Raw genomic sequence first — 14,183 nt, forward strand, 5'->3', positions numbered from 1 at the left:
AATTAAAGTTGTCAGGAAATGCCTCCAACAATGCCCCTTGCCGAATCGTAGACTGCGTAAAGCCCGTATCCACCATTGCCTGATTTGCACCCCCCTGGATTCTTAACGGAACACGGTACGTCTGTGGTCCTGTGGCAAAAGCCCCAGCCTTATGCACGTTGGCTAACCTGATGGCCGGCCTGTGCCTTGTCTCTTGGCATGGGAGCCAGCTTGCCGATCATCTGGCCCATTGTACTCACAATAATGTCAAAAGAGGAAATGCTTTCCTGTGAAGCGGCTGCGACTTACTTTTTTAATTTTCCATCTGATCAATCTGCACCTCCACTGTTAAAAAATAAAAAGTCTTCCTTTCAATGCGGAACGAAAAGTAGTCACTGATTTTAGTATTGTAGTACAGTAACTGTACATTACTGCAGCCAAGGGATAACCAAGGGATAACCAAGCTACGGTGTGAATGTTTTTTTTCAGTATGTTCCTTTATTACATACAGTAAGTGCCATGCCATCCCATTTGCTGATGGAGATGTGACAGTCATTGCAGCAGAGATATTAGGTAAACCTCCAGACCTGCTGATGCTAACTTGACGTGTTCATCAGGACACCCACGCCGGTTGCAGGCACACGCCTTACGGAAACCGTTTTCAAATCGAGTGATTCTCTGCTGCATCCCCCATTCTTGAGACTGACCACCCATTCTTGAGACTGACCATCGACTTTTGCTGCAGCTACGTGAATGGAAAGACTCAACATTATCTGCTGGGTAACGCTCCCGTTGATTAGCACTGGCTGTACATCTTGGGGAGCTGCTTACTCTATGCTAAAGCTCTAGTGCTTCCAATCTCATATCCAGGTCATGTGTAAAATATATTAGCAACATTTTATGCATTGCAACATACTCAACTGATTATTAAAATGATGAAAATTTAAAAAACATCAGAGGGTGTGTGTTCACATAAGCAGTGAGCTACTAAACTAGCCCGCCTACTGATAATAAAGGGAAATCAACTGAAGGATTGGTATCTCTCCAAACACTTTTCCATGTCAAAGGGTTATCTGAAGTTCCCAGAACCGACCCGCTCACTTCTATACATGTAGTGACTGGCACAACGCTAACATTTTCATGCTGTATTTACGTCTTTTTTACAGCGACCGATGGAGGATGCCGAATCTCATCCAGGCTTTGTACATGGTTTTTGTATTGCACAAAGTCTGCACAACTTGATGTCTGTATTCAGAATGTACAATTGAATCATGTGTGTGTATATTGAAATTGAGAAACATCTGCACTGTAAAAAAAGTACGTAGAGTTTACGGTAATAAACTGTTAAATCGCAACGGTAAAAGACCGTTGATTAAAAATAGGTCATCTTCTGTTTCTATCACATTGAAATACTGTATATGTATATATCAGCGCAAACCGTAATTTATGCATCTATTTCTTCTAAGAGATACATTTTCTCACTGTTAATTGTACTGAACAGTGTACCGATAACTGAAAAACACCATATTATGAAAAACACTCTGTACCGTAATTTTTACATTCATGACTTAAAAAAAATACAATCTGTCCCTGTTAAATGTACGGACTACTGTGCTGACAACTGAAATATAACGTATTTTAAATGTAACAGCCAGCCCTGTTATTTTTGCATTTATTATTTGTAAAGGATACAGTTGGTCACTGTTAATTGCACAAAAAATTATACTGATGACGGTAATACACCATAATATGAACAACACTCAATACTGTAGTTTTTGCATGTATTACTATTTAAAGATACATTTTGTTACTGTTAAATGTACGGTGTATTTTGCTGCAAATGGAAAAATAACGTATTATGGCGTTCACAGCAGGTCCTGTATTTTTTGCATTTATTATTTGTACAAAATGCAGTTCATGACTGTTAATTGCACAAAAGATTGTACTGAATATATATAACAGGCAATACTGCAATTTTTGCAAAGATTATCTGTAAAAAAAACACATTTAGTTAAGGTTACATTTACCACTGTGCTGATTACAGAAATACTTTAATATAAATACAACAGTCACCACTGTAAGTGTACTAACCATTGTGCTAATAACAGAAATATACCGTGGGGAAGTTAACATGGGTATATTAACCATTCCAATTTTTTGTGGAAAGGCTGGGACAGAGAGACGGAGAGAAGGAGACAGTTTGAGAGATACAGAGACAGAGAGACAGATTGAGAAAGAGACAGACGGAGAAAGGGAGAAAGATTGAGGGATATAGAGAGAGACAGTAAGAAAGAGAGAGACACGAGAGAAGGGCAGAAGTGTGGCAGTGATAAAAAAAATCGTTCGGAGATTGACCTTTTGAACTCCACTTCAGCGCCATTTCTACGCACTCTGCATTGCTGGAACAACGGACTCCCGACTACATTTCTTCTTGAGGTAACTTGCCTACATACATCATCTAAGCTATATTTTAATTTGATGCTTTGTTTTCTACAACTTTGCATCACCGTTGCAAAAACGTTGATGTAATGTAACGTTAGGTTATGGGTTTCTGCAATGAACGTTAGCTAGCTAGCTAACGTTAGTTTACCAAACGTTGGCTAAGGAAATGTTTTAATACAATTACTGTGGCAGGTTGGTTAAAACACAGAGGGGTTATGTGCTTCATTGCAAACTTCACAGAAATGAACCATGTTGTTTGAACCAAGTGCATTGAAGCTGGTTGCAAAAAGACCTCTGTTCATATGGAGCATTTAAGGCTCATTTCTACCGGACGCATATCGTTAACTTATCAGCTTCTGTTAACGTTACTGTCGGGACAGCTCTCAAATGCGGTGTGGCGTTATGTGAACGTCAGTGTCAAAATACAGCTAGTAGCTCATTTGAAAGAGCATCTCTTGGAAGGACGCGCTGTGAGTTGTCCAGTGAGTGGATGTAAAAACGAGAGTGAATGTCATGCTGTCAGTCCAGCAGGTCCCCCTGTGTTTGTTTGCTTTGCCTGTGTGTCCCCCGTCTCTGCAAGGATGTGTGGTCTTCTCCTGTTCATCCCCGAAGGGTGTGGCTGGAACAGCTGACGCAATCAGCCATCAGGGGACTCTCCTACATCAACCCGAATCTTCCTGCCATTCAGATCCGTCTGTCGTCAGAGTGGTAACATGCCACCTGCTATTAGACGCTGTGTTCACCTTGTCCTGTTTTTTGCCACGTTGATGCCTTTGTGCTAAAATGGGTCCTCTTTTATCATTCAACCTGACTCTTATTCATTTTGATTAACTATAAAGGGGAATTATATTCAGAGTTCAGTTAAACACAAGAAGGCAGTGAGTGTGTCTCTGCTCAAGCAGTGCATCAATCTAACTTTGCCTTTGTGTCTGTTTTTGGGCTACAGAGAGGATCATCCCAATCCGCAGTGAACACCTAAGGATACAAGTCCTCAAGCAGAAGGTCCCGAACCGCTCCGTTTCCTGGATGTTGATTTACCCTAAGCTTTATTTAATATTTCCTGATGTTGACTGAAATATATGCCAACCTATTGTAATACATATATCTTATTTTTTTGCAATGGAATTAAATACAGTTGCTGACAATTTGCTTTGAACTTTGTAATAAAATACCATAACTCATACAGTTGTACTGTGTTTATCTCTGAAAAAGACCTTAATTAGGTTCACAGAATAAATACGTTTTTCAAAAAACATACCGTATTGTCTTTACAAACAAAATGGTAATTTACCGTATATTTCACGGATTTCTTTTTATGGTGTATCAGTTTTTTTAATAGTGGTTTTCCCTAAACAAAACAGTTCTCAACTGGGACTTTTACGGGGGCAAAGAAACATACCGTAATGTCTTATACGGCGTCACTTTATTTTTTACGGTAAACCTCTGGCAACCACAGCTGCCAGTAATTTACCGTATGTTTCACATTTCTTTTGCAGTGTGCCAATATCTGGAAATATGAAATATGGTATTCTCTCATAAAATCTATTCATTAATTAATTTTGCCATTGTCTTTTGTCCCCTTTGTAGGTTTATAGGGTAGCTCATCAAGGACACTTTAGACTGTTAACAATTATTCTAATAGGAATCTCAAGATGCCACAGATGAGCTGTTGGGATTGGAAGTGTCCGATTAATCACAATTTAGATACACATAATATCAATGATTGCTAGACAATTTTTGATCAAGATAAGTGTTGTTTATCTGGGCAATAAATAGAGGCAATTTTAATAATACTGTAAAAAGACATAGCGATTGGCTATATACTTACTGCATATCCAATGCGGTGCTTCAACTATGAAACAATCTGACAAAATACTATGTAACAAAGATCTTTGAAGACTTCCAAAATCTCTTCTGATGGTGTGGGAAATGTGATGAAAATTTCATCACTTTCACTTGTGTCAAAAAAAGTTGCATCTCTGTGAAACTTGGATCAATATGACTGATCAATATGCTCTGACGTAAAAGTTAAAGCTAGTGAAGATGTCACAGCGGTCAAAATGTTGATGCATTTGTACTGACCCTTCCCCAGATACCAGTCAGGACTAACAATCACAATTCAACTAAGGGAAAATCCCTGAATTTTACCTTCATAGAAGTCTAGAAAACCATGGACTTTACAGTGAATATTATACGTAGTATACTATACACGTTCTGATAGATAGATGTATCTATATATATAGTATCATATATCTATACATGGATGTATATCTCTATATATAGATATATAATGGACGGGAATCTAGATTATATATATATATATATATTTGAATGTTATTATTCCCATTCGTTCTCTAAGGCGTCACGTGACACGTGACTAGGAGCCTGACAGTTCGCAGCTACGGAAGCCTAGCGGGTTAACTTCCTGAGAAAATGGCCAGCTGGGGAAGGGTCGCCGCCGCCTTGAGCAACGTTTTGAGGAGTCCTCGGTCTCTGAAAGTTTTAGTACCCCGAAGAGCCGTCGGACCCGGTCTTGTGGGCTCACTTATCGGAACCGGTTTTTTTTGTTATTACCAGTATCATGCGAACCACAGGACTCTGCCCTTCGCCGTTCATGCCGAGGTTCCAAAAGTGAGTTTGAGCCAACTTAACGACAATCAACTTAACTCGGTTAATACAAGTGTCTATGGTCCAACCCGGAGCACCGGAACTGCTCGTTTCACATATTAATAATCCTTTTGACTGAAATGTGACGAATACAAATTGATGTTTACAAAAAGGGCGTAAAACCCTTTCGCAACGTTATCAACAACCAACGCCCCCCTGCGCCGTTTCAGGAAGCCGCCGCACAGCCGTCCCCCAGAAGGGTCCGTTTCAACCAGTTCGCCTCGGTGGTCTACGAGGAGGAGCCCTACATGACCGCCAGGGACTTCCTGTTCTCGGTGATGATGGAGAATGTTGACCGTAAGGCCGCAGCGACGTGCAGTCCCCTTCTGTTCACCTGCAGATCTACAGGGCCAGGAGACATAGTTTCTATTGGCCTGTTTGTTTGTTTTTTTTGGCCTGGTTTTTATTCAGATGTTATTTAGATGTATAAAAACCAAGATGTGTCAGGCAAATTACCGGCAGGTGTAATGCCGGCTGTGTGCGTTTTTTTATTCTGTCTTGTTGTTTGTTGTTGGTGGTGTATCATTTACAAATCTTCCCTCTTTCTTCGAATGTAGGAAAGCTGCAGAAGAGAATTTTAACAGCAAAAGTATGCTTCCACCAGCACACTGTGTACAAAAGTTAGTCCCAGACTGAGCGAGCGGAACCCAGTCGTCACTGTTTCTGTTGGCGTCTTTGCAGGACGTTAACCACATGCTGGGAGTCGCCTCCAACGCTCAGGCCGGCAACGAGCTGTTCAGAAACATCGGCGACAACGGTGCGTCTTCTTCTGTGTGCCGAATGGCTAACTCAGGGGTCTTTTTATTTTACAAAGCCCCTGGATATGTTTGTGGGCCAACAAAGCAGAATTTAGCGTAGGTTTCTTTTTTTGCAGGTTTGATTTCCTACACGGAGTATCTGTTCTTGCTGACCATCCTAACCAGTGAGTAGAATCACAGCCCTCCTTGCACGCATGCACATGCATATTCTCCACTCCTGCAAGAATACTGCCTGCCCTTCCCTTTCCCCACCCTGGATGTCCAAGCTTTTGAACACTGTGCAGCCATTGGTCTGATTTAACGCTTTTTTCCAGACTGTCGCCCATTGACCAAGTTTGTTGATTTGCGTGTATAGTAAATATGAAGATACATTTCTGATAACTCACCAAGCATTACTGTCGCAGAGCCGCGCACAGGATTTCACATCGCTTTCAAAATGCTTGACGTTGATGGTAACGAGCAAGTGGACCAAAAGGAATTTCTAAAGGTACGACTTCAGACATATTTGTCATTGGCAAGATGCACAGCTCACTTAAGTGATACTGAACACAACACAGATTGTTTCATATGCAAGTGCTGTGACTATGGAAGAACACGGGTCACAGACGGGATTATGTGTGTGTTTGTGTGTATTCAAATCTCAAAATATTTGCCAACTTTTTAATGCTGCCTCAAGCACTGATGCCACCACAGTTGTAAGTATGGACCATGGCGCCGCGTGAAGGTGAGGGAGAGCCGCACAACGAGCCACCTTTTCCCCCCGGGCTTGTGTTTGCATTTCTTCAGCCTGACTCAGCGCCTCAGTTTAGTCCATTTATCTACAGCCACTCGACAGTTGTGTGTCTGTTCCAAACGGACTCGTCCTCTTTCTGCTGAGTCTGGATCATCACCAGGCCAGTAGTCTGCATGTTGGCACGCAATGCACCTTGTGTTGCATTCTCATGTTGTGAACAAGCCCAACGCGTTGAATAGAGAAGAAGGTGCAAAGCTTTTCATCAGTTCCAGTGATCTTGTGTGTGTGGGTTATAACTATAGATTTATCAGTAAAACACTTGTTTATTCCCTATGTTAGTTCAGTTACGAGGGATCTCTGTTATAATTACATTTTCATAATATAATGTAATTATATTATATCTAGTGCAGAAGTAATTCTCAATTTCTCTGGTTGAATGTTAACATGTTTTTTCTTCTTCTGTAGCTGAAGAATATAATTGGGAAAAGTAAAACGAGAGTCCCCAAGGAGAGCACAGAGGTGGGTTATTCACGTTCCCTTTAAGCCCAGCTTGATTTCAGTCACTTTGCAGATGCAGGGTATTGTCAGTTGCCATAGTAACAGAGCTTGGCGTGTTTGTACATTCCCTGGATGTTTACAGAAACCAGCGGAGGAAGAGGAAAGCTCCAAAACTACACTGCAGGCCTACTTCTTTGGCAAGAGAGGAGAAAAAAAGTTGCAGTATCAGGAGTTCCAGAAGTGAGGAAATGACATACCTGACCTGACCTGCTGCTGTCGGTGATCTAGTGTCTACAAGTCTACATTTGACATGTTATGGTCCTGAAAAATATGTGGAATATCTGATTGTTATTTTCCAAACAGTGAAACTTTTCTTTTAAACTTGAGTCAAGATAAATTAGTGCAACGGTGGAAACCAATGGAGAAGTCAACGGCCATTTAACATTAAACCAATGGGTGTAAATCATTTCGGCACCGAATCCAATTAAAAAAATACAACGGTCCTCACGTCATCACTACCTTCGATTGAATTAACATTTCAGTTTCAATATTTCCTATCTGCTTTGGTTGGCTTGCATTACAGCTTCAGTGCTATATTCTTGTCCTCTCGTGCAAAGTAAAGCATCTCTGCTCCTCAGGTTCATGGAGGACCTGCAGGCTGAAGTCCAGGCAATGGAGTTCCTGCAGTTCTCCAGAGGTATGGACACCATGCGAAGAGAAGACTTTGCTGAGTGGCTGCTCCACTACACCAACGAAGAAGACAACGAATTGTACTGGCAAAACATCAGGAGGAGGATCCCCGCTGGCCAGGTCGCAGGACGTCCCACCACAAGAATACTGCAAAGAGGTGAATGAGTGCGGCACACAAGTGATGTAAAACCTTTGTCTTACAGAGCATCACGTTCGCGGAGTTCAAAGCGTTCTGCCTCTTCACCAATAACCTGGAGGATTTTTCCTTTTCCGTGAAACTGGTGACGGGAGCCAACCGCCCCGTTGGGATGGGTGAGTCCTCTCCGTTGATCTCAGTGTGGACAGATTTCTCTGAATATCGTTAGCAGAAAGCTTACGGCATTAGTTTTTCTTTCTCGCCGCAGCCCAGTTCAAACGAGCCGTGAGAATCGCCACGGGCCACAACCTGTCTGAGAACGTGCTGGACACGGTGTTCAAGCTGTTCGACATGGACGGAGACGACTGCCTGAGCCACAAGGAGTTCATGGGAGTGATGAAGGACCGAGTGCTGCGAGGCCTGAAGGTGAGTCGGTCACATGGGTCCATCTACATGGAAAAGCTGGAAAATTGGCTCACTTGAGTGGCCAGACGTTAAGAACCTAGCACTCTCATGTCAGTGTGCTTAATATGGAGCTACACCCTGTACCCTGTTAGCTTAGCATAGCATAGAAAACCGACACACTTAAATTGTCTCATTCTAAAGGTAAAAAGTTCTGTCCATTAAAGCTCCTTAACAAACTAGTCTGTAACTATGCGGAAAATATTTCCCAAAATTGCAAAACAATCCACTAATTACTTAATCATCCAAAATGGCTGCTCATGGAAGTATGCAGGAAGGAAAATACACTAAGATTAAATTAAATAAGACTTTTTCTGTTTTGAGTGTCCTCTTTGGATGTACAGATTAAAATTGATGTTCATTTCAAATTCAGTTATTACATTTAAAGGCTGGCCCACTATGCAAAGATAAACTTTGTTTTTAAACTGCTCCCTCGTTGCATGTTGAATAACCAGTGCTGTCACATAGGATAACCCTGGTCCCGCCCTCAGGTGCAGCATCAGAACGGCCTGTCTGGCTACTGGAGATGCGTAAAGCGAGAGACCCTAAAGGCAGCTCAGGAAGCCTTGGGGGGCGACACCGGGTGCCCCTTCTGAACCCCCCGCAACGTTACCCACAACCACTGCCGGCCTTCGTAGCGTACAACCAGGCACATGTCAAGAAACTAAGGATTTACACCAATACGTTGAGCACAAATGATCCATTTTACAGACCAACCCTACGCTCTGATGTTAACTGTGGAGCAGGTTGTACTTTACAATATTTTCAGTGTTCCTAATCAAGTTGTGGATTTTATGTTCTGAATGGCTGATGGCTTTGAAATTATCTTTGCACTCTTCACACTTCCTCCAACAAGAGGTGGGTGTTGCAGGTCGTTGACCTCCTTTTAGGTTCAACTTGTCCATTTATCAAGGGCTTTTTTTGGTGTTGGTTTTTCACATTTATTGTCCAAACATTATGAAATAAAGTACAAAAATACCATCGTGTTAACATTGTGGTTCACTTGTGAGGCTGAAAGAATAAAACGACAAGTAACTTTTTTAAATTTATTGTTGAATTGACCTATTCAGGTCACGAGTACGTGGGTCGACCATTGAAGATTGTGGTGCTAATTATCTTACCATACATACTATTAAAAAAAGTAAATAAGACAAAGACAAGCTTACATCTGTGATAGATGAACAAGTTAGTGACTGACGCCAAAGTCGTCATTGAGTACAGCATACACGGCTACAATACAAGAAAATTACATTGAGCATGAAGCCATCTTTGGTCGCCTTATCACTATAAACAAATACTTAGAAATTTGTATTGTATCAAAAATAGAAATTACATAGTCATATTGAAAGTAAATTCACATTTTTGACATACAAGAGAATACCTAAGAGACATTGTGGGATTACATAATTTTTTTTTTTTTTAATTTCCCTCCATCCTGGCTTAAAGGATCCAATGGTTTTGCCACATTTGAACATTCATTTGTTTTTCTGAGAAAGAATTCAATGATTTTGTCAATGTTGCTGTCCTCCGTCTGTATGGGACCGCCTGTATAACCAAAACGGAGGGCAAATAGATTGTCGTTTTTTTACAACAAGCGTGTGCTTTCTATCCCGGGCGTCAGCGCAGAGGTCCCCCGCTGCTCTTCAACGAAGAAGAGGAGAGTTCGGGACCCGACATCCATCTGTGATGTCAGCAGCTCGGCCTCGACAGACGGGCGTGTCCCTCTTCTTTAGTAAGCGTGTGTGTGGTCGTGGTCTCCTGGGGTTCAGTCATTCTGTTCTCAGAGGCACACATGATGAACTGCAGCCAAAGTGGACCTCTGCTCGAGATAATAGGGAAGTGCTTTCAAAGTGTTTGCTCCACTGTGGGGAGAGAGAAGAAGAATGAGTCAGGATTAGAACATTTGAGAGAACTATTCGGGCTTTCCAACGGAGGGGTGAGGGTTTTTAAAGATGGGTTAAATTACTTTAGACGTATCATGTAATCCTGCCACAACTCGTGCTTTTAACAAACATACGAACGGTGATTGTCAGTGTAGGAGCCATTCGTTATGTGTATGTACAACGTGTTTGTATTGTCTGATAATCTCAGGTTGACCACGGATGGCCGTGTGTATTAGCGTGACAGAGCCTGACAGGGGTGATGATGCATGTGTGACGGGGAGATCGCACGGTTAGTTTTTGATCACTTACATGAAAAACTATTGTAAGAGGAGTACAGAAATGTCAATAAGTTTCTTTTCGGTCTAAATTTGGTGAACGCCTGTAAAAAGCCACAGTCTGATGTGACCTCTCTCTGCACAAGAGACCACAACTTTGTTGACGTAACCAACAGACTGATCATGTGCAGCACCCACTGAGTCAATTATTATGCTCACAACATGCCGATAAACATATTATTCCAAGCTACAATCAGTCTATGCTGCTTTCTTCAGCTTTGTGTATTCCGTTGAGTAGTTTTGAGGATAACATGACTGAGGGAGTGTGAAGAATCGAAGACCATCCACGCTCGGTTCTGGTGCACATTCTACACCCATTCTACTTTATTGTTTTAAACATTTCTTATTGGGACTATGAATCAGGTTTGATCTGTTTTGGTTGTCATCTTTACAAACAGTTCCTTTGGTCCATTAGTTCTCAGCTCTGACTGCGCTACAACAGCACTTACTGTCCATGCCGTCCATTCTCCCCTCTGTCTGTCCCCTATGTCTACTGTTCCCTGTCTGTCTGTCTGCATTTGCTCCTCATCGCCCTGTAGGTCTGTTACGGTTGTTTAGCCGTGTCAGAGTGATTTATATATTTTACGTACATTTTGTGTAGAAAGACGGAGAATAATCTGCTCAGTTTCTGTTTTACATAATTAAACCTTATTTATTTGCTTTGCGTGTGTTGTTTAATGAGCATCTTAACAGTACTTGACTGTTGTATACGAGGGTCCTGAATGATCTCTGTACTCTACTCCTATTCCTTCTGCATGCTTGTAGAGGGCAAATTAACTTTGTCAAATATGGTCCTAAAGTATACTGTCCCTACCAAATGGCAATAGAATAAGATGTTTTCAGGCTGATGGGCATCCATCTAAGGGCGGCTGCATCACTCGTGTCCACTGATATAAGTAAGGCTTATAAACCCACTTTCCTCATCGTCTTACCATTCTACACAAGATGATGGAGAGGTCACGGGTCGCTCTCCTTCTTCACCGTCACATCTCCGTCTCCGGCCAGGATGGTCGAGATCTCTCCCTGCATGAAGGCCCACGGCACAGAGGACCCGGCCAGGGGACAGCGCTCTCCGCTGGGGCAGTACACCTCCCCGCCTTGACCTTGGCTGCGGATGAACCCTCTGGTGCAGGGGAAGCAGAACTTGTGGTGCGGGACGGAGGGACACTGGACAAAGTGGGTGTCTTCCAAGCGCTCTCGGCACAGGGTGCAGCAGAGCAGCGTGCCCTGAGCGTTGCTCGTGGAATCCCCGGCGCCAGCGGTGCTGGTGCTGCCGCTGCTTTGCCCCGCTGCGCTCAAGCCCTGCCCCGAAGCCGCCTGGGAGGCCGAGGTGGAGGCGGCGGAGGGGCTGCCGCTGGTGGGGCGCCCGGCTGACGAGGCGTGGGCCGTGGACATGCCGGGGCTGTCCCTGGCCATCTGGCTCGAGCTCAGGCTGTCCGCAACTCCCATGAGTGCTGAGATGGGCGAAGGCTGGCTATGTAAACGGGGCGGGCCTTCCTGTGGGGCGGCCATGCCAGGAAGCGGTTCCATGCCGGAGTAGGCGCCTCGGGGCCACGGCTCTCTCGTTGGGTGATCGGGCCTCCCTTCGTTCTCTCCGTTCTCAGAGCCCGGGGAGGCCTTGCGGCGCCGCGCCGCGCTCTTACCTGGAACAGAGCGTCCGGCGGTTGCCACAGGCAACCCCGCATCCAGCTGGGGAAGAACCTCTGGTATTGGGGGCTCTTTGAACATGCGCACGCCGTCATTCAGAAGCTCTGAAAGCCCACGCCAGTCTCCCGTGCCCTGTCGCTTCTCATATTCCACATAACGCAGCCCAGAGTTCACTGCTTTGCCCGCGTCTTTCGCGGAGTCGCGAAACATCTGCCTGACCAGGTCCGGGACACCCGAGAAGATCATCCCGGAGCCGGCGGGGTACTCCGCAAACACCTTCAACTCAAACTCCGGCGTCGTGCTGGTATCAAAGGCCAGAACACGGCCCATCAGATTGTGGTCTTTCCTGAAGCGCACGTTAAAGGGGACACAGCTGCTCAAGGCAACCAGCACGTCCCGGACGGCTTTGGGCCGGTTAGGCCAGCCTTCGACCCTGCTGCGGGCCACCTCGTTCAGTTCTGCCATCACTTCGTTGTTTCGCCACAAAGCGGGATCTATACCCACCAGAGCAGAAGTGCTCGGCCCCACACTCAGGGACACAACCTGTCTTCTGCCAGCGTCGCCCATTATGGAGCCCGCCGAGACAGCGATTGGTGCGGTCCCTGACCTGGAGCCTGACATGGGGGCTAAAAGCCCGTGAGGAGCTGCTACTAACCCCTGAGCTATCAATGCATGGGATATGGTGCCATGGAGACTGGGGACTGCCCCCACCACTGCCCGACGCGTGTTCGGGCTCTGCCTGCTGCCCTCTGACAGGGAGACATCTTCGGCTCTGTGCAGGCCATTGAGGAGACGAGAAGACACCACATACTCACCCCTCCCCCTTTCCATACGCTCTCCATGCTGCCGCCCCGCTTCAAGGGGCCCGGCGGAGCTCGGCTTGCCCTGCTGAGGACCCGGGGACCGGCCGTCTAAAACTCCGTGCGTGCTCTTCAGCTGCCTGGCGGTCTCGATGAGCAGCTCTATCCTATCGGCGCCGTCGTAGTTGACGCATCCTCTGCACACGGCCTCGCTGAACTCCCACAGCATGGCCCACGGCATCTTGGGCAGATCGCAGAGGTAGCACCATTGCCGTCTGGAGGAAGGCTGCGAGGCGGAGGACATGTTGTTTACAGGCCCTCGACCAAACTTTCTTCTGCGGCCTACACGTCACGGTGTCAGCAGCTCTTCGGGTCTCAGACTGCGCCGGGGCGCGCGCCGCGCATCTCACGGGGGAAATTAAACGTCAAAATGTGCTCAACGCGCGACGACGGCATTAAAAAGTTGGCGACGTCTTCTTTCTCGATTTGTTCGCGTCGGCCTGTGTGGAAGGAAGTAAAATGTTATAAGACACCGGAAACACCTACGTGACCGACGCGCGCGGCACTGTGGGAGTTGTAGTTTTTTTCTCACACCACTTTTCTTTCGTATTGTGAGCAACGGCGTCGAAAGTAGGAAGCGAAGGTTTCCAAGAAACGCGTGCAGGATGAAACGAGATATTTCTAGTGGGGAAAAATGTAGTTTTATATTGTTAGAACCGAACTATCAGAACGTCACCTCGAAATTAACTAAAATGTTTAACGCAAACTAACGCTGCCGGGGTCACGTTGGAAACGCTTTCTATTATTCTAATATTTCTAGACGAAGCTCGTGCTCGTGCGATTAGTCAGAATGCCAGCAAAACGTTACATGTAGTGAATGCTTTCTCAATGTTAAAATCGTGCTATTTATGTCGGGAGCTCCTCTAGAAAACGATGTTCAATCTATTTCTGACTTACATTACAGAGAAGTATATTTCAAGGACACCTCCAAGGCTTTGCATGAACAGCAAAGAAACACTAAATATATTTCATATATAGTTGATTCAAGAGTAAATTACAAAATATATAGGCAAATAAGTAAAAAGGGCAATTATTTTCATTGGTCATTTTTTTTAGACTGCTTTAATTCATCTATTCATACTGATTTTGAATA

At 44.6% G+C, this 14,183-nt stretch overlaps 2 protein-coding genes across 2 annotated transcripts; one reads left to right on the forward strand and one right to left on the reverse strand.

The window, feature by feature from the left end:
- The first annotated feature begins 4,801 nt into the window (after nt 1–4,801).
- micu2 (mitochondrial calcium uptake 2) lies at nt 4,802–9,348 on the forward strand. The gene is made up of 12 exons (XM_040179872.2): nt 4,802–5,052; nt 5,259–5,385; nt 5,646–5,677; nt 5,770–5,845; nt 5,963–6,010; nt 6,251–6,333; nt 7,045–7,098; nt 7,220–7,317; nt 7,716–7,887; nt 7,971–8,079; nt 8,172–8,329; nt 8,857–9,348. Exons 1-12 carry the CDS (start codon nt 4,855–4,857, stop codon nt 8,959–8,961), a joined length of 1,260 nt encoding a protein of 419 aa, XP_040035806.2. The 5' UTR covers nt 4,802–4,854; the 3' UTR covers nt 8,962–9,348.
- Nucleotides 9,349–9,397: 49 nt separating this feature from the next.
- LOC120821395 (interferon regulatory factor 2-binding protein 1) lies at nt 9,398–13,807 on the reverse strand. The gene is made up of 2 exons (XM_040179869.2): nt 11,516–13,807; nt 9,398–10,227 (listed from the first exon to the last, which is right to left on the reverse strand). Exon 1 carries the CDS (start codon nt 13,332–13,334, stop codon nt 11,541–11,543), a length of 1,794 nt encoding a protein of 597 aa, XP_040035803.1. The 5' UTR covers nt 13,335–13,807; the 3' UTR covers nt 9,398–10,227; nt 11,516–11,540.
- Between the last annotated feature and the right edge of the window lie 376 nt (nt 13,808–14,183).

This window comes from Gasterosteus aculeatus, chromosome 7, assembly GCF_964276395.1.
Source record: "Gasterosteus aculeatus chromosome 7, fGasAcu3.hap1.1, whole genome shotgun sequence".
NCBI classification, from domain to species: Eukaryota; Metazoa; Chordata; class Actinopteri; order Perciformes; family Gasterosteidae; genus Gasterosteus; species Gasterosteus aculeatus.